At 58.9% G+C, this 23,837-nt stretch overlaps 4 protein-coding genes across 4 annotated transcripts; 3 read left to right on the top strand and 1 right to left on the bottom strand.

Annotated features, from left to right (window-relative positions):
* Positions 1–87: 87 nt before the first annotated feature.
* On the top strand, positions 88–6,121 carry GDPD3 (glycerophosphodiester phosphodiesterase domain containing 3). The gene is made up of 10 exons (XM_032431128.1): positions 88–796; positions 1,038–1,080; positions 1,334–1,469; positions 1,559–1,604; positions 1,751–1,869; positions 1,959–2,048; positions 2,443–2,576; positions 4,101–4,160; positions 4,263–4,314; positions 5,918–6,121. Exons 1-10 carry the CDS (start codon positions 658–660, stop codon positions 6,053–6,055), a joined length of 957 nt encoding a protein of 318 aa, XP_032287019.1. The 5' UTR covers positions 88–657; the 3' UTR covers positions 6,056–6,121.
* A 1,950-nt stretch (positions 6,122–8,071) lies between these two features.
* YPEL3 (yippee like 3) lies at positions 8,072–10,697 on the top strand. Its single transcript, XM_032430773.1, has 4 exons — positions 8,072–8,317; positions 8,421–8,464; positions 8,678–8,786; positions 10,186–10,697. The coding sequence occupies exons 1-4, from the start codon at positions 8,087–8,089 to the stop codon at positions 10,273–10,275; spliced, it is 474 nt and encodes a 157-aa protein (XP_032286664.1). The 5' UTR covers positions 8,072–8,086; the 3' UTR covers positions 10,276–10,697.
* A 1,120-nt stretch (positions 10,698–11,817) lies between these two features.
* Positions 11,818–15,581, top strand: TBX6 (T-box transcription factor 6). Its single transcript, XM_032431217.1, is given in 9 exon segments — positions 11,818–11,935; positions 12,019–12,134; positions 12,136–12,254; positions 13,210–13,477; positions 13,563–13,709; positions 13,792–13,862; positions 14,945–15,018; positions 15,102–15,285; positions 15,368–15,581. Coding segments are annotated over 9 exon segments (1,311 nt in total).
* Positions 15,582–16,383: 802 nt separating this feature from the next.
* PPP4C (protein phosphatase 4 catalytic subunit) lies at positions 16,384–23,719 on the bottom strand. The gene is made up of 9 exons (XM_032431148.1): positions 23,621–23,719; positions 23,225–23,387; positions 19,717–19,768; positions 19,074–19,124; positions 18,756–18,857; positions 18,062–18,235; positions 17,846–17,972; positions 16,922–17,111; positions 16,384–16,835 (listed from the first exon to the last, which is right to left on the bottom strand). Exons 2-9 carry the CDS (start codon positions 23,320–23,322, stop codon positions 16,706–16,708), a joined length of 924 nt encoding a protein of 307 aa, XP_032287039.1. The 5' UTR covers positions 23,323–23,387; positions 23,621–23,719; the 3' UTR covers positions 16,384–16,705.
* Between the last annotated feature and the right edge of the window lie 118 nt (positions 23,720–23,837).

Below are 23,837 nucleotides of genomic sequence, written 5' to 3'. Positions count from 1 at the left end.
TCCGCCGACGCCCCCACCCTAACCGTGGCTTTGAGGACCGATGCATCCCGCCCAGCCACTTCCCAGCTGTGTGGCTTTACCCAGTCCTGGTGACCTCTGGCTCCCCAGCTGGCCAAGGCTGAAGATGGGATTGTCAGGAGCGCCAGACTCCTGGACACAGTGGGGTCAATTTTCCCCTTAGTCACTGTCCTCTCCCCTCCCTAATGGCTTCCCGTCGAACTGGCTGGGGGTGATTCGGGGGTGACTCAGGGGCATCCTCCACACCCCCGGATTCTCTGGAAATGGCTCAGGGTGGCGTGTTGTATACCCCAGCCACAAGCACCTGCGGGAGGAAGGGGAGGTTGTAGCCGACCCGGGGGTGGTGGCAGGCTTGTTTCCCGCAGTGTGGCCAAGGGGAGCAGGGGTGCTGGGGTCTGGGAAGGGTGCAGAGGTGGGAGAGCCAGGGCTGCCGGAAGCCTCTCCTCCTGCCTCTCCCCCATCCCCAGCTGAGCCCTGCAGCCTGGCCCCAGGCCAGGAGCAGGCTCAGCAGGTCCCAGGGGTGTGGTGGCGACCAGTGGCAGAACCAGCCTACACCGGCCAGGCCGTCAGCAGAGGCCGCACAGTCCCTCAGGAACGTCGGGGCTCACGCAGCAGGAGCCCCGGAGAGGCAGCGTGGCCATGAGCCCCGTGCTGTATTATGCCCTGCCCGCCCTGGGCAGCTATGTCATGCTCTCCGTCTTCTTCCTGCGCCGGCCTCGCCTGCTGCACACGCCCTGGGCGCCAGCCTTCCTGCCGCGCCTGGGGGCGCACCGGGCAGGTGAGCTGGGCGCCCGAAAGGGAGGATGGTGATGGCGGCTACGGAGGGTGGAGTCGGGGCGCAAGGTACCAGGGCGGACGGCAGCAGGAGAGGTCCAGGCGGCAGGCCGTTCGAGGGCAGAGCCCGAGGGAGGAGGAGAGCAGGGTGGCAGGGCGGGATGTGGAAGGGGGAAGAAGAGGCAGGGGGTGAGGAGCGAAGGGGGAGGCCAGGCCCCTGGGACCCACCCAGCTGCCCCGCACAGGATCCGGGGAGCGGCTGGAACACACCATGGAGGCCATGGAGAAGTGAGTGCGTGCACCTGCCACCCCAGGCTGGCCGCTTGAGGTCGTTCCAGTGGTGCACTGGGTGACACCAGGGGGTGCCACTCCCTTCCTAGTTCGAGTGCCTGGGGCCTCCTGGAGGTGTGCAACGCAGAGCCTGCACATCCTACCGTGAATTCTGCCCCACGCCCCCCTCAACCCCCCCCCCGCCCTGTGGTCTGGCCTGCCCCTTTCCCCCCCCCCCCCCCCGACCCCGCACTGACCTTCACTCCCATAGCTCCGTGGCCCAGCGATCCGACTTCCTGGAGCTCGACTGCCGGCTGACCCGGGATGGCGTGGTGGTGGTGTCCCACGACGAGAACCTGTCTCGCCTGTCAGGCGTGAACAGGGACGTGAGCAGCCTGGACTTTGAGGTGGGCCTTGCCCTGGGCCCCCCACCGTACCCAGAGAGCCACCGTGCCTCCACGCGTGCCTCCTGGTGACGTGCCCCCTTTCTCCCCAGGAGCTGCCCCTCTGCAAAGAGGAGCTGGAGGTTTACTTCTCACCAGGTGAGAGCGTGACCTCACCGAGTGGGGTCATGGCCTCAGCCTCCTGCCCTCTCTTCTCCTCTGGGACTCTGTTCCCCCCTCCCCCCGCTGGGTTCCCACCCCACCCCATCCATACCCCTCTGATCCCTCTTGCACAACCCACCCAGGCCACTTTGCACACGGGACAGACCGGCGCATGGTGAGCCTGGAGGACGTGTTCCGGAGGTTCCCTCGGATGCCCGTGAGTGTGGAGGTCAAATCAGTAAACGAAGAGCTCATTAACAAGGTGGGACTACGGGCAGGGGTGGCCGGGGGCCTGGGGCTGGAGAGAGGCCTGACGCCCCCCTTCATCTCCTCCCCCTCCTCCTCCTCCAGGTAGCAGGCCTGGTGAGGCACTTTGACCGCAATGAAATCACCATCTGGGCCTCAGAGAAGAGCTCAATCATGAAGAAGTGCAGGGCTGCCGTGAGTCCGGGTGCCTTCCCTGGTCCAGCGGCCCCTCCTCCCAGGAGCTGGAGGCTCTAGGGGCCGAGGCTGGACAGGTCTGGGGGGTCGTGGAGGAACTGGCCCCGAGCAGGGTCTCAAAGGGGAGGATTTGGAGAGGAGAGGTGCTGGGGAAAGTGTGAGCAAAGGTGTGCTGATGGGAACCGGGGAAAGTGTGAGCAAAGGCGTGCTGGTGGGAACTGGGCGGCGGGGAAGGGGGTGCAGTTAGGCCTAAACACTGGGCCAAGATCACAGCTCTGATCCTGCGGTGGTAGCGCTTCCTCTATGTCCAGCACTATTCCCCCTGCAGCCTGAGGCTCCTCTCTGCTTTCCCAGAAGCAGACTGACCCCCTTCTCACTTCCCCTTGCCTCCCAGAACCCCGAGATGCCGTTCGCCTTCACGATAAGCCGAGGATTGTGGTTGGTGCTGCTCTATTATGTGGGGTTGCTGCCCTTCGTCCACATCCCCGAGAGGTTTTTCATCTGCTTCCTGCCCACCACCATCAATAGGTACTCACAGCGTCCCTGTTTCCCTTCTGCATCCTCCCCCAGTCCCCCAGATGCTTCTGTCCTCAGATAAAGACCCCACCCCACCTCAAGCCCCATGATGCAGGGTCCCCAGCTCCCTGGCCATCCTCAAGGACAACCCCCAGGGTCCTCTGAAGACACTGGTTCTCAGCGAGCATTCATGAATACCATGGGGGGGCCACAAACCCCTTGAAACTCTATGCAGATGTGTGTTGAGGTGGATGAGTTTTAGGACAAAGTATTCATTTTATTCATTTATTCATCCATTCATCCAACAAACATTTATTGAGTGACTACTCTGTTCCAGGTGCAGTTACACTAGTAAATAAGATGTGGGTGGGGTAAGGCCCCCGTGAGTTCACAGTCTGGCTGGGAGACAAATATTAATCAATTATAGTATCATTCTCTGATTCTCAAAAGGAAAAGCAAGCTTTCTCCTGCTGGGAGACCAGGATTAACAAAGTAACAGCTGGGTAAAGTATCAGGAATCTGGATACTTCGCCAGCTCTTAAGCCCGGCCCCTCCCTTCGCTTTCTGAGAACTCTGTGGCAGCTCCAGCGCTTTCTTCTCCCCCCCTGTTGTCCCGAGGGAGGCTCCCAGCCAGCCCCCACAATCCCTTGCTACAAAGATATCATTAGACTACAGAACTTTGCATACATAACTTTTTCTTTTTTTTAATTAGAGAGAGAGTGAGTACAAGCAGGGGGAGTGGCAGGCAGAGGGAGAGGGAGAAGCAGACTCCCCGCTGAGCAGGGAGCCCGATGCGTGGCTCGATCCCAGGACCCCAGGATCATGACCTGAGCCGAAGGCAGACGCCTAACCGTCTGAGCCACCCAGGCGCCCCTGTACATAACTTTTTATACAGGGTTTGCAAAGTGTCTTCACATCCTTTAGTTGATTAGGGCTTTACCTTGCAGCAACCCAGAAGTTACAGGAATCGTGACCCCCACAGTACCCATGGAGAATCTGAGGCTCAGAGAGGCCCTGGAATTTGCCCCAGGCCACACAGCTAGAAGTGCAGGCCCAAGTTTGCCTGGGTCTGACTCCAGAGCCTGCGCTGGGACATTATAAAGGGCCTCCAAAGCCATCCCTGAAGTGGGCCAATCAGGGCAAGTAGCAGACCCGTTGAGCCTTGTCCGGCCGCAGGAGGCCGGTCGGGCCCAACCACGGGACCTTCAGATTGTGCGTCCAGCTTGACAATCAAGCTGGGTTCTGATCTCGGCCCTGGCCCCACCACAGATGTGCTGTGACACCTTGGGCAGGTCACTTCGGCTCTCCCAAACTGAGTTTCCTCTTCTGTAAAATGGCGGGGGGGGGCCCCACTCCGAGTATGGAGGCACGGATGTGGGAGTAGACTCTCACGGAAAGACAGGGGACTTGTTCATCTGGGCAACTGCAAAGATTCTTCTAGAGGGGCCAGGATGACACTGATCAGGAGTCACTACCACCCCACCCCTGCGACAGAGTGAGACGCAGGGGACTGACCATGCCACCACCTCTCTGCAGGACCTACTTCCCATTTTCCTGCTCTGGGCTGAACAAGCTGGCAGCTGTGGTTTCTAAATGGTGAGCGGGCAAGATTGCTGGGTGGCGTGTCCCCATGGAGACTTCCCACTGCCCTGCTTCCTCCCCTCTCATCATGGCCTCTGCCAACCCCCTCCGCACCAGGTTAATCATGAGGAAGAGTCTGATCCAACACCTGGAACAGCGAGGAGTGCAGGTGAGGCTTGACCGCCACCCCCTCAGCAAGTGGTGGTTCGCAGTGCGGGCCTAGCACAGCGTCCCGGTCACAGCTCTGCCACCAGCTAACCGGGTCACCTGGCAGATCACCTGAGAGTCTCAGTCTCTCGATCTGTGAAGTGGGGGTAATGGTATATTTGACTAGTACTTCCTAACGGTTTGATGAGTCCTAGCCGTTATGATGATGATGTATTGAACCTACTTATTTCCTGATGAGAGGGTTAACGAGGCTGGGGAAGGACCAGCGGAGGGAAAAACCAGCCCAGTCTACTCCCCGGCCCTCCCCTGGACACCCACTTTGACCAGGTCATTTAGTTCGCAGAGCTTTGTTGAGAACACACTGCGTTGCAGGCCCCGCGGTACCAGGGAGCTTACTATCAAATCAGGGGCAGAGGCAGGAAGTGAGGCAGACAATCACGGGGCACCCAGTGGACAGAAAGGAAACAGCGCCGTGGTCTGCAGGGTCAGAGGAGGCCTTCTGGAAGAAGTGAGGAGAGGAAAGGGAGAGCATCTCCGGCAGGAGGCTCAGCGTGTGGGAGGGCCGGGAGGAGCCAGAGGCCAGGGCAGGCCCTGAGCGGAGGCACTGAGCGGGGTTCCAGCAGGCTGCAGTGTGGAGGAAGTGGCTGGGGGGGCTGGCACTGGAGAAGGCAGCGGAGGCTGAGGCAGGCAGCCTGTGAGTGTCAGCAAGGAGCCCGGACTTCAGCCTAGAGGAAGGGAAGCTTTCGAGGTTCTGAAGCAGGGGAGAGGCCTGATCCAGTTGGGTGACCTCATTAAGGGTCACTCTGGCCACCATGTGCTGTCACTGCCAGGTGTCGGGCGTAGGGGGCAAGCAGGGGGATGGGTGGAGGAGTTAGCGGACAGGCTGGGACTCCACGGCCTGGACGTGGGGGTGAGTGAGGCACGCGGATGACACGCCTCCTTCAGATTAGCCCCCCGACTCCGAGGGTCTTCACCACCACTCAGCTTTGGACCATCATTCCCATTTGTCACATTAAGAAACCGGGAGGTCCGGTGACTTGCCCAGGGTACCAATACCATCTCTCCCCACCGCCATGCCCACAAGAGAGGCTCCAGCAACAGGGAAGACCCAGAGAAGCAGCAGACTCGGGCAGGCTGGGAGATGCTCCTCAGCCAGCTTTGCAGAGGAGAGCAAAAGGGGCTTGGGTCTGAGCAGCAGATGATTTCCCTGGTGTATGTACTCTCACCTTGTCCGATTTCAGGCAGCTAACTCGAAGTCATTGAGCACAGAGTTTGGGTAGTATTTCCACCTGACACATTCAACAGATGTGACTAACCTCCAGAGCGTGGGTAATAGTAACAGGTAGTAAAATAATGAGGAACAGAAAGAGTTTTGAGTATTTATTACCGTTGTTTTTAAGATCATTTACTGAATTACAAGTTTATATAATTTAGTATTTCATAATGGCTGTGTTTAATAACCAGCTCGCAAAATTCCTGACGATCCGCCCCAGCATCCCACTGCTGGGAGGTCTCCACAGGGGAGGAGAGCTCCCACCATCGAGATGCAAGGGGCAGTCCCAGGTAAATTGTGTGAAACTATGAGCCCCTCCGTCCCCACTCAGGTGATCTTTTGGTGCCTCAACGAAGAGTCGGATTTTGAAGCAGCCTACGGCCTGGGGGCCACCGGCGTCATAACTGATTACCCTACAATCCTGAGGCGCTACCTGGACAACCGCGGAGGAGCTGCTCGGGTCTTCTGAAAGCCCAGAGGCCCTCACCCTCTCCTCTATGTCTCTTCCCCAATAAATATCTTCTTTTGAGTCACATCTTGGTGTCTGGGGGACACGGGTGGGAGGAGATCCTAGCCTACTGCAAAGATGGCAACTGAGGGCAGAAGAGGCCAGCCTGGGGCCAGAGTTTGGGGCCCTAAGCAGCCTGACCCACTGGTTCCACTACATTCCAGACCCAGAGTAGTGCCACACCCCATGCCATCCTGGCCTCCACTCTCCTCAGGAATGTCCCTTGCAGCAAGGAGCAAGGCCTCCTGCCCCTTCAGAGCCACAGGTTCCATTCTCCTGAGGCCATGAAGAGCGCCAGGCACACAGCAAGGGACTTCATCTGGCCCCGTGGGCTGCAGAGGCTGAGTCCTCGGTGCCCATCTGCTGCCCCAGATCTAAGCCAGAAGCTCCCCCAAACTCCTCAGCCCTCTCCAGACCTAGTACCTTACTCGCTGACCAAATCGCATTTCACCAACATTTGCTGACCACTCTAGGCCAGGCTGCATCCTGCGGGCACTGCAGACAATAAGACGAGCCTAGCAGGGTAGAAGCCGGTGTAAACCAACCGTGCCTGCAGAGGCAAGGGCATCAAAGGAGGCTGCCTTTGAAGTGATGCTCAACAGTAGGAACCAGCTTGTTCGAGGCTTCGGCTCCCAGAGGCCTAACGCGGATGGGTACCGTTAGCTCTTCTGTGCCAAGAGCCTTTCCCTGGTGCCTTTTGCCGGTGCAAAGACCGTGGAACCCGACCAAAGGGAATCCCGACTTTGCCTCTTCCCAGCTGGATAACCTCGGGAGAGCTGCTGGACCTCTTTGACCTCTGCTCCCCCGTAAAATGGGAACAATAGCAAAAGCCGCCTCATAGGATTGCTGCGGGGGGATTAAGAGTGGGGCACGGGCGGCGGTTGAACGCGATAATCATGACTCTTATTTCCCCGGGAGCGTGCGTCCAGACACCATCCCCCTCCTAACCCCGCGCCAGCTCTGGCACCGCGGAGCCGGGCCCCTTCGGGGACGGCGGGAGGCCAGACGCGCGACGGGCCCCGGGCCCGCGGGGCCGGCGGGCTGGGTTGCGGCCGCAGCCGCATTTCCGGGCCGGCCGGAGCGGGGAGCAGGGGGAAGGGCAGCCCGGGCCTGCGCTGGCCGCTGTGTGACGCGCCCCCTCATTTGCATGCGGCGCGCCGATTGGCCACGGCGACCGCCGGGACCGGAGGCCGGCCCCCTCCCCCTCCCGCCGCAGCGGCGGCAGCAGCTGGTCTCGGTGTAAACAAGTCGCGGCGGCTGCGAACGCGGGCCGGGGGGGACGGCGCCCACCAGGAGCGCCCCCCACTCCCAGGCCAGGCCACCCCGGCGGACCGGGCCCCCGCGCGCCCAGGCGAGGTGAGGCCCGCATCGTCAGGGCTGCGCGTCGCCCCGCGCCCCCGCCCCGCCAGCGAGGACTGCCCCCTTCCCCCGGCGCCCGCCCCCCACCCCCGCGCCCCAGGTGAGCCCCGGGGTCTCAGGTAAGGCTCCGCGATGCAGGTAAGAGCCCCTCTGCACAGACAAGGCCTCGGCGCCCCCCCAGGTAAGAGCCCCTCCCCTCCTAGGTGACCAGAGGCATGAGGGCCTCTGCCTTCTCCAGGTGAGGAACCCTCTCCCCAGGTGAACTCCCTGTACCTCAAGTGGAGCCGCGTTCCCCCCACCCCCGCCCTTGGCAGTTCAGGTGAGGTCCTAAGGACCTGAGGACCATCCAGTTCCCAATCCCTCCATACTTCCCCCTAAACCAGAACTGACAGCTCAACCACTCTAAAACCCCTTCCTCCAGCTTCAGGAGCCAGGTCAGCAGGGGTGAGGCCGGAAGTGGATGGGTGACTCACCTCAGGCTCCTCCAAGCCTCAGTTTCCCCATGATGCAACTTGAGGCCTCCTCAGTGAGTCAAAACTGAGCTGGCTTTGGCCCCTGGAGAAGCTGCTGGCTCTGGGGAGAAGAGACAGCAGCCAAGTGTGACCGAGTCCCCATGGCCCTGGGTGTGCCCGCATGTATGTGGCCCGGGGCCTGACAGCCCACTCCCTCCCTCCCTGGCAGGCACTGGGCTCCCTCTGCTCCCCGTGGGCTGCTCCCCGCGTGGGGCCACTGCCCCCGGCCCCCGCCATGGTGCGGATTTCAAAGCCCAAGACGTTCCAGGCCTACTTGGATGACTGTCACCGGAGGTACAGCTGTGCCCACTGCCGCGCTCACCTGGCCAACCACGACGACCTCATCTCCAAGGTAACCAGGTCATGGTGGGGCTGGAATGAGAGGCTGGAAGGGCTGCCTGGCAACTCTCCACCAACAGCCCTGACTCCCTTCCTTTGTCCCTTCCACCCTTTAGTCCTTCCAGGGCAGTCAGGGGCGTGCCTACCTCTTCAACTCTGTGTGAGTATTCGGTCCCCCTTCTTTCTTTCCCTGACCTCCGTGGTGACCTGTGACCCCTGGCTTCATGATGAGACTCCCAGAGTCCCCTGATTCACGTTGGAAGATGTGATGGCCCTTCTCTTGGATGCTAAGGACAGACACAGTTGGATACAAGCTAGAGGGGGGCTTTGTGATGGCAGGACCCTCCCTGGGACTGCCCCCATGTCCCCGCAGGGTGAACGTGGGCTGCGGGCCAGCCGAGGAGCGGGTGCTGCTGACAGGCCTCCATGCTGTCGCTGACATCCACTGCGAGAACTGCAAGACGACTTTGGGCTGGAAATATGTGAGTCTGTGACCTCTGACCCAGGCTACCCTTTGACCCAACCTCACATCACCTCCTCCTCACAAGGAGTCATGTGGTCATCTTTCAGAGTGCACAGGCCCAGCTCCCACAAGTCAGACTGTCTTTTCATCCCCTGGCCATGCTGTCTTCTGTCACATCCTGCAAGGGCTTCCAGAACTTTTCTCTCCACCCATCGCTCTCCTCACAGACACATGCATCCCCATCTTAGAGATGAGGCCACCATCAGAATGACCATTTATTGAGGGCTTATGGGCCACGCACTGTTGTGTGTGCTTGGCACACATTATCTCATTCCGTCGTTACAACAATCCTGTGGGTAGAATCTATTATTAACTCCACTTCACAAAAGAAAAGAAGGCCCAGAGATGTTAGGTAGCTTTCCCAAGGTCACACAACTGTAAGGAACAGCATAGGGACCAGAATCCTGGTTGTGTGTTTTGTTTGTTTTTAACTCCACATCCTTGACGGCCAGCTTCCACTGCCATTCAGAGGTTCAGAGAAGTTGCCAAAGACCCCACAGCAACATGGAGCTTGGGTCCATGAGCCTCCTTTTCACTGCCCTCATTGCCACAGCTGCTGTCCAGGGTCTGATTTCACTACCCTGAGTCTCATTTCCTTATCAGGCAGTGGAGGAGAAAGCCACCACCCAGCACCCAGAATTGTTACAGGGATCAGATTAGATGCGACAAGAGGAGATGCTCTTGGGAAACGGCAAGGGCCAGGACTCCTCGGGCATCACTTGGAACTGTGGTGCCTCTGTGGGGTGGATGCCCCAGGCAGGCTGCCCTAACCCGAGTTCACCCTTGGCCTTGCCACAGATTTGCTCTGTGTCCGCAGATGGGTGGCTCAACCTCTCTGGACCTCTGTCAAATAAAGAGATGGCCTGATCCAGAGGTCAAAAACTCAAGTGCTTGCAGGGCCAAGATCCTGTGGGTCTGCAAAAGGGGCAACATAGCCCTGGGGAGGGAGGGGGCAGTCTGTGGCAAACTGGAATGAGCCTGGCCCACCTATATTTTGGTATTTTAAAGTTATTTTTACTAAACTCTCTGCTGGCCAAACAAAACACATTGCATAGGTCAAAGCTGGTCTTTAGCTACCAGTCTGTAATCCCTGGATCTTTTAGAAACTTCCATACCCTCTCTGTTGGAGCCAACATTAGTACTTAAAAAGTACCAGTAATTCAGAGAGTTCGGTCTGTCCCATTAGTGAGAAACTTGGCTCTGTCATTTACCAGCTCTGTGTCTTGTGGCCAGGTGGTCGGGCTTCTCTGCCCAGTTTCGTTATATGTAAAAGGGGGCCAGTCATACCTGCTCCCCAACCCCGATCCCTTTTGGTAAAGCCTTTGCTCCAGGGATGATGTCTTCTCCCCTCTTTTCAGGAACAGGCCTTCGAGAGCAGCCAGAAGTACAAAGAGGGGAAGTACATCATTGAACTCAACCACATGATCAAAGACAACGGCTGGGACTGACCCCTGCTCCTGCCGCATGTGGCTCGAGCCCGGCCTGGCCGCCAGGGGGCGCCACTGGCTTCCCTCCACGAGAAGGGAGCTCTGGACCCTCAGGGCCCCTGCAGAGGAAGGATCCAGCTCCTGTACATATATTTTATTGCATGCACTGTGACCTTGGGGGGAGATCAGAAGGTGGACGACACCCCCGCACCTCCCTGCGATCTGGCTGGCTTGGATCTCGTTTTTAACCCCTTCCTGCCCCGCCTGCCCTATAGATATGGCCCGTGTGCTGCTCCCCTGGCCCCGGTGCACCGTCTGCCCTGTGAACTCCTCCCACCGGGCCCCTCTTACCCCACGCGTGTCTGCTCCCCTCGTTCTGTAGCGTTTGTACATAATAAAACAATGGAGTGGAGACAGCCCCAGGCTCACGTGGAATCCGGGAAAGGGGGACTCAAATGCAGATTCCTGCCTCTGTAGACCTGTTCTTTTCTGGGCCCCACAGGGCATGGGGTAGGCACTGCGGTCAAAGCCGGGAGTCTGCGCGCCGGGGGCTCAGCCCTGAGACCCAGGACCGATCTCACTGCCCATGGAGCTTCCCGACCCCACTCTGCCCGCCTAGGCCTTGACCTCCGCTGATCTGCGCCGTCTCAGCTTTAGCGTTTTGCCGCCGCCTAGAGGCAAGCTCTCCGCGCCGCCGGTTTCACCGCCCCTCTCGTCGCGACTACAATTTCCAGCGGCCCCAGCGGCAGCTGTCAGTCTCCTTCACCCCGAGTCTCGGCGCTGGGCCTGCTGGGAAATGTAGTTCCGAGGGTTCCCCAGCGCGGGACCTTCTGGGAAACTCCGGCGCCGGCCGTCAGAGACTTGTCTGAACTGTGCGTGCTTCTGCACTTTGGAGACTCTGCGGAGGGTGGAGGTTTTGCAGAATGGGAAGCAGGAAGGAAGGACTTCAGGGTTCGGGCCTCGGCTGCGGACTCCTCGAGGTCCCCAGTGCCCCGCGTAACAATAAGCTCAGGCCGAGTCCCTCCAGCCCTGCTCTTTCCCTCCAGTCATGCTTCATCCCTCCAAGCCCTGGCCTCCAAGTGAAGGGGGGGTGGGGGTACCTGCTAGAAAAGTCTGGGGCGCCAAGGTCTGCCCCAGAACTCTAGGCTCCATCCCAGGGTCTAGGCCCCGCCCCTGAGTAGCTTATCCCTAGCCGGGGCTCCCCCCGTGGGAACGGGGACCAGCTGGCCGGAAGCGCCAAACTGCGTCCCTGTCGAGCCCCCGGGGATCAATCAGGCCGAGGAGTTAATTATGTAATGGGGGGGCAGGGGGGCGGGGCTAAAGAAGGCGGGGGGGGGGGGGGGGAGAGAAGGGGAGGGTACCCAGGTATCCGGCCCCCTCTTGGACCCCTTCCAGGCCCCAGGGGTCTCCACCCCAGCCCAACTCCAGGGCCCCAAATAGGGGAGGGGCTGTGATCCTGGGTCTGGAAGGGGCTGAGCTGTGAGCTATAAAGGGGGCATCTCTCAGCACCGGGGGACTGACTCTAGGCAGCGTGACCTGAGGCCAGACAGGACTACTCCATCCATGTACCATCCACGAGAGTTGTACTCCTCCCTGGGGACAGGCTACCGCCTTGGGCCCCCCCAGCCGGGGACAGATTCCAGCTTCCCGCCTGCCCTGGCAGAGGGCTACCGCTACCCTGGTGAGCATGGGGACCAGCTCCTGTGTAGGGACCGTGGGGGGCTGTGGCCCTCTGCTGGCTCCTCATTCTGCCCCCATCTTCAGATCTGGACACTCCCAAGTTGGATTGCTTCCTCTCCGGGATTGAGGCTGCTCCCTGCACCCTGGCCGCTCCCCCACCCCTGCCCCCGCTGCCCCCAGCCCTGGGCACTGAGCCGGCCCCCCCCAGCCCCAGAGGCCCTTCACTCGCTCCCCGGAGTCAGCCTGAGCCTGGAGAACCGGGAGCTGTGGAAAGAGTTCAACTCTGTGGGAACAGAGATGATCATCACCAAAGCTGGGAGGTGAGGGGCTGGGCCAGGGTCAAAGGGCCCAGTGTGTTCCTGGTGGGGGTCTTTTGGGAAAGGCAGAGTTCCTGGTGATGGGGCTAGGTTTGGGGGTAGCTAGAGGGTCTAGAGCTCTGCCTAAGTTCAGGGTGCGAGTGTGGCCTGGGTCAAGGGCTACTCTAAGGCTGGATCAGGGGCCATTCGGTGGCAAGGGCCAAGGGTCAGTCTGTGGAATCTGTGGCTGGTTTAAGGACCAACCTATAGCAAGGGTCCTAGGTCATTCTGGGTCTGGGTCAGAAAGTCTGGCTGGGTTATAGGTTCATTTGTGGCCCAGACCGGGGGTCAGCCTGCGGCTGGAGCCAGCGTTCAGACTATGCCTAGGGTCAAGGGCCAGCCAGTGACCAGCATTCAGGGAAATCTGGCCGGGATCAGGGTCAGTATGTGACTAGGTCTGGAGTCACGCTGGAGGCAGGGATGCGGCCAGTGTGTGGCCCGTGTCTTTCTAGGCCGGGAGCTCGGGCCCGAGCACGCTAAGTCCTCTGCCTCACTGCAGGCAGGACATTTTTTTCCCGAAGCAGGTTTCACCAGCGGTGTAGACTCTGGTGCTCGAGATTAGGTGAGGAGACCAGAGTGGGGAGCAGCAGACTCCTGGCAAGATTTTAGGGACAGAAGTGTGTCGCCACCGATTCTGCGGTGGGGTTGGAGGGGCTGAGGAGTCAGGGGTCCGGGCTCTGCTCCTAATCTGCTGTGTGACCCTGGTCAGATCTCCTGTCTGTCCTGTTTCCCGTGTGTAAAATGGGATGAGACAAGCCTCCAGCTCGAAGACCCTGCCCTCTGAATTCTAATTCCACCTCCCTGGATGTTTCTCTGACAAAGCTGGGTGAGCCCGCGGTGGCCGTGGCCCCTGCCGGCGCTGTGCCCGCTCCTGGCCAGTGGGTAGCGCCAGGCCTCTCCCATCCCCTCCCCTGTCCAGGCGCATGTTCCCTGCTTGTCGAGTATCAGTCACTGGCCTGGACCCCGAGGCCCGCTACCTGTTTCTTCTGGATGTGGTCCCAGTGGATGGGGCTCGCTACCGTTGGCAGGGCCGGCGCTGGGAGCCCAGCGGCAAGGCGGAGCCCCGCCTGCCTGACCGCGTCTACATTCACCCCGACTCTCCCGCCACGGGCGCCCACTGGATGCGGCAGCCTGTGTCTTTCCACCGTGTCAAGCTCACCAACAGCACCCTGGACCCCCACGGCCATGTGAGGCCCCGGCCGGCAGGGAGGACAGGCTGAGGGGTGGGGGTGGGGCCCCAGGCAGGGAGTCAGCTCCATCCTTCTCTCCCAGCTGATCTTGCACTCCATGCACAAGTACCAGCCCCGCATACACCTGGTGCGGGCAGCCCAGCTCTGCAGCCAGCACTGGGGCGGCGTCGCCTCCTTCCGCTTCCCTGAGACCACATTCATCTCCGTGACAGCCTACCAGAACCCGCGGGTAAGTGACCCCGCTTGGGGGCGGCGGTGGGCCCTGCCCCCGGGGCCACGGGAGCTTTGACCCTGGATGTGTGTGTCCCCAGATCACACAATTGAAGATCGCAGCCAATCCCTTTGCCAAGGGCTTCCGGGAGAATGGCAGAAACTGTAAGAGGTGGGCATTGTTCATTCATTCCCTCGTTCATTCAGCAAATGTTTGTGAGCTGACCACGGTGTGCCAGGAACACAGTGGTAAGTAAAGACATTTATTCACTCGCTCCTTCCTCTTTGGCACTGCTGGGTGCCAGGCCCAGTTCTAGGCGCCGGAGATCCATCAGTGAACAAAACCAAAGCCCCTGCCCTGACGGGACTGATAGTCAAGGGGACAGAGTAGGCAAGTAGACAGAGAGAAATAAGTAAAATATAGTATGTTAGGGATAAGTTCTGAAGAGAAAAGAAATAAAGGAAGGAAGGACGATAGGAAGGATCGGAGTGAGGTATGTATTAGATTAGAGGCCTGGACAAGTCCTGAAGGACGTATAGTGGGTATCTGAGGAAAAGCGGGGCAAAGAAGCCGGAACAGCCTATGCGAGGGCCCTGAGGGAGGATGGCGCCTGTGGTGTGCCTGGAGGGCAAGCTTGGGCAAGTCAGAGGCGAAAGGAAGCCACGTCATGTTGGACAGTAAAGGTTTATTGGGGACTCCGGCTCCCTCAAGGTGTGTACAGCCAGGCAGCCATTAATCAAAGGGTCACCCGAACAAATGTAAACTGTGGACAGATGTCATGAGGGAGGTTGTGTCGTGCTGTGGGAGGTCGGGAGGACTTCCTTGAGGAAGTGAGACAAGAATGGGAACTGAGACGAGGATGAGCTAAACAGGGGAGCAGGGGCAGACAGAAGAGGATTCCTGAGTCCGGCGGCAAGGTGGCTGATGATGGCTCGGCAAGCCAGGTGGGGTGAGCTGGGTGCAGAGCATGCCCTGGCCTTCTAGCGTGGGAAGCACTTTCCCAAATGCAATACATGCAATAGGAAAGCACTGGAAAGTTTTAAGGGGGAAATTGAGCCCAACTCCGCTGCTTTCTAGTCACTTAATTCTCTGGCCTTCAGTTCCTTCTTCTGTAAAATGGGTATAATAATGGCACCTACCCGACAGGGTCCCTGGGAGGGTGAAATGCCTGGCAGCTGGCAAGTGCTATTATTACCATCATCATCACCATCATCATCACCGTCACCATCATCATCATTGTCACTGTTCTCCAGGGAGCGAGATGCCCGTGTGAAGAGGAAACTGCGGGGCCCAGAGCCAGTAGCCGCAGAGGCCTATGGGAGTGGAGGTGAGCGTAGTCTCAGTAGTGACGGGGGCCAGTCCTCAGGTGCCAGTCCTCCTTAGCCCAGCCCGTCCCCTCCGTCTCCCCAGATGCGCCAGGCGGTCCCTGCGATTCCACGCTGGGTGGGGATGTCCGCGAGCCGGATGCGGAGCAGGCCCCGGCCCCCCGCGAAGCTGCCCCAGCCCCAGCTCCTCCATGTGGTGGCTCCAGCGCCCAAGCCTACCTTCTGCACCCGGCGGCTTTTCATGGGGCCCCCAGTCACCTTCCAACCAGGCGAGTGGGACAAAGGCACAGAGCTGGGCTGTTCAAGGTTGGGGGTCCCTCTCCCCTGTTCTGACACCTCTCTCTACTTCAGGAACCCCAGCTTCCCTGAGGCTCCAGACTCGGGGCGTCCAGCCCCCTACTCGGCTGCATTCCTGGAGCTGCAGCCTGGGCCGGGGGGCTCAGGATACCCAGCAGCTGCACCCGCAGCACCCTTCGCCTCGCACTTCCTCCAGGGGGGCCCCTTCCCCCTTGCCTACCCCGGCCCTGGGGCTTACCTGGATGTGGGCTCCAAACCAATGTACTGAGCTCTCACTGGGCCCCTCTGCCTCCCCCCCTGGCTTCCATCACAGGCCTCCGCTGCCCTTCCCCCAGGCCTGCGGCCCCATCACTTCCACTGGCCCCATCCCCCACACCAAATGGCTGCCTGGGGCCTCCCCCACCACCCCACTTCACACTTTGATTTCACTCCCACCCACCCTGGCTTCAAAGCCCTGGCTAAGCTGCTGGGAGTCCCGCTGGGGCCAGCTTCCCCTTCCAGGCTCTCACCTCCGTGTGAATGCAGGGAGGCTCTGCCTGGCCAAATGGGGCCACTGCCCAGCACTCCCACCTCCTGGGCCTCACCCTCCGGCTCCGCAAGTTCTACCCCCTCGCCCCAGTGCAGGCCACACCAGTCTGTTCTCAGGACCAGAGTATTTTTGTTAATAAAACTCAAAAAGATCTCAGTCCTCTAGAAACGTCGGTTAATGCTGCTTAGCCCTGGGCGGGGCTGGGCCAGCGAAGGTTTTGTGGGGAGACCTGGGCCCTGATTTCGACTTGCCACTTTCCAACTGCTTGACCTCGTGCAGGTAAATCTAACGGCTCTGGGGCTACTTCCTTTTCAGGGAAATGGGGAAATCCGAATGTCCTGACACTCACTTGTTTTGAGAATTAAATAAGGCTGCTTCTGAGAACCCAGCCCTCTAGCTAGCCTGTGGCAAGCCTTCTGGGAAGTCACTGTCACCGGATATAGACCGGGAGGCTCCAGGGCAGTCAAGGCGCTCTGCGCACCCCCACGTGCCAGGCCAGCGTCGCTGCTCGTTACCAATCAAGTCTGACACAAACCCAAAGACCATTTTTCTCCTTTTATTAGAATTTTTTTTTTCTCTCAAAATTTTTTATCTAAAAACAAACAAAAAAAAAAAAAAAGGAAAAAAGAAAACCAAAAAATTACTGGAAACTCCATGGTTCAAGTGGGGAGAAAGGAGAGGAGCATGGAGCTGACGCTCCGAGCCTCTCCAGAGAAAGTCCTCACCCTCGCAGTGCCGTCTCTGGGGGGAGAGCAGAGCCGAGACAGCCCCCCACCCCGGATGCCCAGCCTCCGCAGGGAGACGAGAGCAGAGTCACAGTGGTCCGAGGGCCAGAGAGGCTGGAGGGGCAGGGGCTGGAGGGATCACAGGAAGTAATCGGCCACGGGCTTCTTGGAGGGGATGCCCCGGGTCTCCTGGGGAGCAGCCTCGAAGATGATGAAATCTTTCTGGAGATGCTCATCCAGCTCCAAGATGGCTGCCACGTTCCCACAGCTGCGAGCGGGAGGGCGGCAGCGTCAGAGGAGTGGGTCAGCAGGGCTCCCCGCCCCCACCTCGACCTCCTGGCCCGGGCAGCTCACCGGTAGCAATAGTTGGGTGCCGACCACACAGTGAGCACAGTCTCATTGAAGTGCCACTTGTAACCTTCCATCACCAGCTGGTGGGCGCGGCAGATCATGTCAATGTCGTTGGCCGCATTGAACTGGGCCACCACGTCACTGCCGAACAGGTAGCCAGCCCCGCGGGGGCTCACGCCCCAGCCTGTTGTGTCTGAGGCAAAGGAAGGTAGGGATCGGGGAGGGAAGGGAAGAACATGGGGCAAGAGCCCAGGGCCTGAGTGTGTTCTGGGGGATCCTGGAGACAGGACAACAGATGCTGGAGCAGAGAAGCTCCAAGGGAGGAAGCATTTTCTGAGAGCTGGAGCTGCCTCGTCATCAGAGTGACCATGTGATTTACTGGCCAAACAGGTGTACCCGAAAGCGAAAGGAGGCGCTGATCATGACCCCGTGGGTCCAGCAGGTGTGAAGAGGGCTGTCCCGGCCACCCTGGGAGGGGCGGCCAGGCAGCCGGGCAGGGCAGTGACCGAGCAGAGGCTGTGTTATCACGGAAGGAGCTCTGGACGGGTATTTGGGAGACTTGGCTTTCAATCCCGGCTCTGCTCCAGACGAGCTGGGGAACCCCACAAAAGGAGGGATCCTCATGGGGCCAGCATTCTGGGAGTCTACCCTCTGCAGAAGGCCCTTCACATTGAGGGCACAGATGGTTTCGTCCCAAACAAGCCTCTGAGCGATGATACACACGCCCAACCCCTCTCCGAGCTCAAAGCACCTCCTCACCGAGGGTGCCGGCGGAGACCAGCCCCGCTCTGCTCTTCCCCACCGCCTGGCCCGACTGTCCCTTCCACACTTTAACCTTTAACTGTCCCTTTTACCACAGAAGCCCCTCAGTGTCCTGCCAAATGAAGGGGAGAGCCCGCCTGCCCCTGCCCGCCCTCCCGCCCTCACCTTCGGGGTCAGACCAGAGCAGGTCACACATGGGCCCATCATGGGGCACCTCTTGCTTTCGGTCAATCGTCCGGATCTGGTCCAGGGTCTGGATAGAGGGGGAGAGGCCCCCGTGCACGCAGAAGATCTACAGGGAGACGAGAAAGGAGCAAAGGCAAGCTGGGCGCCGCGCCTCTGCCACGCGTCCCGTCCCCGCGGGCCCGGCGGCTGGCCTACCTTGCCATCGATGATGGCCGACAGGCTGAGGTAGTCAAAGATCTCAGTGCAGTAACGCCACACAGTCACCGAGCCATACTTGCGCAGACACTCGTCATAGAAGCCGTAGACCTGGGTGATCTGGCGGCTCTCGTGGTTGCCCCGAATCAGGGTGATGCGGTCAGGATAGCGGACCTGCGGGCAGCCCCCCACGCGGGGCTGGGCTCTGCGCTCTGTCCCTCTCTCGTCACCTCACCCACCCCTCCCAGACCTCCTCACAGGTGTCAGCCCCACCCCCGCCCCGAATCCTGCTGCATCCAGCGCGCGGGACCAAGCCCCTCCTCCGGGGGATTTGAGGCTGACCCCTCTCCATCAACCACAAACTTACTGACTCCTCTTTCACCACCAAGTCCTTCCCCAGACCCCCAGGCGCCTTGTCATCTCGCCCACCAATGGATACTGGACCTAGGCGAACTCAATGCCCTGCCACTTTCTGAACATGGGGCGGGGGGCTTTCTTCCCTCCCCTCCAACGCACAGGGGGCCCATCAGACGCCCCTGAGCCGAGGAGAGCGGCTCTGCCTGCCCCCTGACAAGTTGCACCCCAGCCGCACAGTTCGGAGCTGGAGACGGATGGGGCAGGAGAGCGGGCAGAAAGGACACAGACAGGTCAGGTCTGATGGCCCAGCTGTGGGCACCCGGAGCCGGGTTCCCACCTTAAGTGCCAGCAGCAGAAGGAACGTTTCGACGCTGTAGAAACCGCGATCCACAAAGTCCCCCATGAAGAGGTAGTTGGTCTCAGGGACGTCGCCACCCACCTGCGGCAGGGGAAGAAGATTCTGCTTGGTCCCAAAATGTCCCTTACCATGGCAGCCCGTTTGCCAGTCAAGTGGCGGCCCTTCTTTCGGAGGGCCCGCCTAACTACGGGCCTCTCACCCACACTCCACGCACCAAGTTCAAAGCTCCCATTCTCAATGAGAGGGGCCTTCCAGTCGGCCCCCAGGTCCCCTGTCCCCGAGTCTCCGCACACTTACTCTGAACAGCTCCTTGAGATCATAGAATTGCCCATGGATATCGCCGCACACCTGGGAAGTGAGGAGAGGTGGGTCGGAACTCACGCAGTCTGAGAGCTCTGCTCCCAGGGACCAGCCTTCACAACACCCACTGCTTCAGGAGCTCCTTACCACTCCTGGCTGAGTCTCTACTTCTCAGGGCCAAAAATCTACTCTCCTACCCCGACTTCGCCTGGTCTGGAATCACACCCCATCCCACACAGAGTGCCAACTATTCTGGGGGGGGGTGAGCTAGAGCCAGGTCTTTCCAGCTAGACCTGTAGCTTCTGGAGGACCTGGCCCCTCCTCTCCCTGTTCCCCTCAAAGAACCCAGAAGAAAGCTACTAATAACAGAATACACAGGAACATGTGGAGTAGAATCACTCACCATATTAAGAGGCCTTCTGCTCTGGCCAAGAGCATCCCCCCAACAAATCAAAAGAGCCTTCCCATAACATCCATTTCATATAGCAAGGCTCCCTTGAAGCTGGGAGAGGGAGCAGATACACGGGGCTTTCTGGGCTCTCAGGGATGAGGGGGAGACCTTGGCAGCCCCCAAGATTAAGGGGAATGCCCACGTGCCTAAAAGCCCAAGCTAGGCTCTGAAAGGACACACAGTACTCACTGTGACCGGCGAGTCCACTCTCTGTACGTTGCTCTCCTCTACCAAGATCTCTCTGGAGACAGGAGAAGACCAGGGTCACCACAGCCAGGCCAGCCCAGCCCAATTCCACATCTTTTTGAGGGGAGGATATGAGGTAGCCCTTGAACCTCTAGGGGGCAAGAGTGAGGTGTGCAAGATCCCCAGGATGGGCTGACGGGGCTTCCCCAAGGCCAACAGGCCAGAGCCCCAACTCTAACTGCATTCAAAGCCCTTCCAAGGAGGCAGTGGCCTTCCAAGCCTTGACCCTCCCTGCTGCCCTCTGTCACACATCCAGGGCTCATTCCAGAAAACAGACCTCCTCTCCACACAGAGCCCTTGGCTCATGCTGCTCCCTCGGCCTGGAGCGCTCTGAGACTGTGTCCCCCGTTGAGCTTACAGTCCCTCTGCCCATCACGGAGGCCTCGCCCAGACCGTCCAAAGGCACCCAGTCATCAGACACACCGTCAAAGTGATGCACTGTGCTTTTTCCTTATTTAGAGGGAGTGACAACTTTGTTCTTTCATTTCTCCCTGCAGCGGAGTCTATTACTACTTGAGGGTACGTGACATAAAACCACTTGGTCAATTACAGTCAATGGAAGAGGTGCCACGCTTCCAGATTTCGACCTTGATGACAGCAGCAGTGACCACTCCAGTTCACGCCGTGCCCCGGGACCGTAGTAAGAGCTTTGCATCGATGACACAACTGAAGAGCCAACCCCAAAGGCAGCCACTGTGACGCCGCCCACTGCTCAGATGAATAAACTGGCCGCAGTCCTACCGGGGGGACTTGAACCGGGAGGCCTGGCTCCGGGGTCTGGCGCCTTTATCAAGCTGCTCTGGTGTGGGAGGGCCCTGGGCACTCGCCTACCTTTTTCTGCCAGCCTCCTGCTTGGAGACTAGGAGCTCCCTGAGCTCAGAGAACTCGTGGTTTTACCTATGTCCCTTAGAGTACTCTCTCTGACAAAGGCTGGAGGGAAGTGTGCTTGCTTGGCTTTGTGGGAATGGGAAGAGGCCCTGGCGGGGTCTGAGGGACCACCGGCAACCAGGCCCTCCCATAGGGACTGCCTCTTGTGTCCAACATCCTTCCACATCAACTGCTTGTGACGACCTTCCCAGCTGACCCAGGGAGGTTCTTTTCATCCTCATCTGACAGAGAAACCGAAGCTTAGAGAAAAAAAGGGCAGGATCAAGGTCACAAAGCTGGAGAGTGAAAGAAGTGGAACTCAGGAGCCCAATCCCCTAAGAATTCGTGCCGGCCTCACCCACAGATTCCGGGTCTAACGCTCCCCACCCAGTGCTGGCAGGGCCCAGCAGGGTCTGGGAACAAGGGCCAGCCTCCGACCCCAGCTCTGTCACTCCCAGCACATCATCCGCACTCTCAGGGCTCACACCTGCCCACCTTTACTTCCGCCAACAAATGCCACCTTTAGGAAGTGCCTGCCAAAGTCCCAGTCCCTGTCCCTACATATGCAGAATCCCATTTGAGCTCCATAATGACATCAAAGTCTTGGAGAGGTAAAGTGACTTGACCAGGGTTACATTGTTTATAGGTGACAAAGATAGAATTCATAGTGAAGACCACCTGATTCAAACCCCCCGCTCTGAGGTGCCTGGGTGGCTCAGTTGGTTAAGCGTGTGCCTTCAGCTCAAGTCATGATCTCAGGGTCCTGGGATCGAGCCCCGCATCGGGCTCCCTGCTCAGCGGGGAGTCTGCTTCTCCCTCTCCCCCTGCTCGTGTTCTGTTTCACTCTCTCAAATAAATAAATAAAATCTTTTAAAAAAAAAAACAAAAAACAAACCCTCTGTTCTCTTACTATACTGATATATATAGAGAGAGCGGCGACCAGCTCTCTAGATGCAAGCATTAGCTACCATCACCACCAAATCAATTCAGGCCCTCGGGGCAGGATGAGTCTTACAGGAAAAAAAACGGTGCCAAGCAACAATTGGTTTAAGTTCCTAAAAATGCCACTCAAAACCGAGAGAACAGGGATGACTAAAAACACCTTGGGGCTGGTCCAGTCAGGGAAATTTTCTTTAGCTGGCAAAACACAGAGTCACAGACACGCATTTAAAACGAGGCCTTGCCTGTTCGTCAAACAGGCCTGGTCTGGCCGCTGTGGGTCTGTCTGAGGTAAAGCCAAGCAAGAGGCTGAAAGCCACAAGTTCAGAACCCAGCTCTGCCACTTTCTCTCCGGGTGACCTCAGTCAACTCAAGAGGCCTCTAGGAGTCATGCTAAAGGGAGCAAATAGTTCCAACCTCACAAGATTGCTGTGGAGAAGACAGAAGTTGCTTGTCAGGACGAGGCCTGTTGTATAATAGTGGGCCTGTTGTTCAGCAAATGTATGGTCGTTCTGTTGGCTCTTTCCTCATCATCTCCAGCGTGGTGCAAGCCGCAAACAGTACCTCGGGGGAGGCAGGTAAGTGGTCTCCTCACCGGTGCCCACACATCTCAGAGCCTCTACTCCTGCTCTCATCCTACTGGGAATGTCCTTCCTCCCTGGCCCTGCTCCCATCAGCTCTCCAAGTTAGTTCCATCTTTCAAGGCCACCTTCTCTTAGAAGCCTTCTCCGGTGACATCAGTCCTTATCGGCAATGCCCTCTTCCTACACAGTCCTAACAGTAACACCTAAAGACTGCTGAGCACTTACGTTGTACCAAGGCGCTATGCTAAGCTCATCCCGAGCACCAACTTACTGGTTCTTCACCACCATCTTCTTAAAAACTATTATTCCCACTTTACAAATGAAGACACCGTGCAGAGACCTCCAGATCACCAACACAGCCAGTGAGTGGCAGGGCTCACATTCCAACCTCGAATCATCACATTCCAAAGCCTGAGCTCTTAACCACCACATCATCCTACTACCCACGGGCCTCCCTTCAGTCAGATTTAATTCTACCCTGGCTTATTTGCTACCATTTCACACTGAACACGAGGTGATCCAACTCCACCATCTTGCATTAAGGCCTGAAAAGAGACAGGACATGGAGCGCTCGCTTCAGACTCCAACCCTTACTTGCTGGTTGACTCTGAACATAAGAGTCCTCACCTGCAAAATGGGGACACCACCACCCGCCTTTAGGGGTTGTTCTTAGAATTAAAAAGAATTGCATAAACTACAGAGTCTTTAGCTTTTCTGCCTTGAACTTCTGTGGACACTCCCTTTTATCATCTTATTCTTCAAGGCCTATCCCCAAAGTTCAGTTCCTCCAAGAAACCTCTGTTCCGCCGACAAGCAGGGTGGTCTCCCTGAGCTTCCTAAGTACTTTTTATAACTCTCTAACGCCACTGAAAACACATCACCTAATACTTCTAAGTATCTTTCTCCAGGTCTGTCTTCTCCCAACAGGCTGGTTGCTCCTCGAGGGAAGTGGCCCTAGTCTGCTTCCCTCTGGGAAAGATTCCAGGATAAGCCAGGCCCCAAGTTCTCAGCGGGGTCTGCCCCAGGTCGGAACCCCTGGGCAGCGGGGCCACCCGGCTCACCTGGCCTTAGCGCACAGGGCCTTGACTTCGCTCTCTTTGATGAGCTCGCAGCGCCGCAGTTGCTCGATCTGCCGGTCCAGGTCGCTGATCTCCGCCATGGCCCACCCCCCCGGCGCGGGTCAGAGCCGGGGCCGTCGCCCCCTCCGCACCGCACAGGGGTCTCCTGAGAAAGGCGAAGACGAGCCCGTGGATCACACTGTCCGTAGGGGGCGCCGGGGGTGGACGTAGGGAGGCAACTCCATCCTGGAGCTGGCCCGGCCCCCCCACCCTCGCCTCCCGTCACATCGGCCCCGGGACCCCCAGAGTCCCACGGCCCTGGCCGCTCCCCGCTAACTCCCGTCGAACCCCGCGGTCCCGCGCTCGGGACGGTGGCCTAGAGGGGTCTCAGACTATTACCGCCGCCGAGACTCCGGCTACCGCTCCCGAGCTCCCTGCCTTCCTCCTTCCCTACGCTTTGGGCCGCCGCCACCGCCGCTTCTACTTCCGGCCCCGCCGCGGAAGCAAAGGGGGACCAGTTCCGCCGCGCGCCGGATGTGGCGTCATACACACCCTCCCCCTGCGGCGCCGCGCCCCTAACCCCACCCCTCGAGCCTAAGAATGGAAATGAGCTATG

Source organism: Phoca vitulina, unplaced genomic scaffold, assembly GCF_004348235.1.
Source record: "Phoca vitulina isolate PV1807 unplaced genomic scaffold, GSC_HSeal_1.0 scaffold45, whole genome shotgun sequence".
NCBI lineage: Eukaryota > Metazoa > Chordata > Mammalia > Carnivora > Phocidae > Phoca > Phoca vitulina.
The sequence above is the reverse complement of the archived record's forward strand: the minus strand, read 5'-3'. Positions and strand labels throughout refer to the sequence as shown.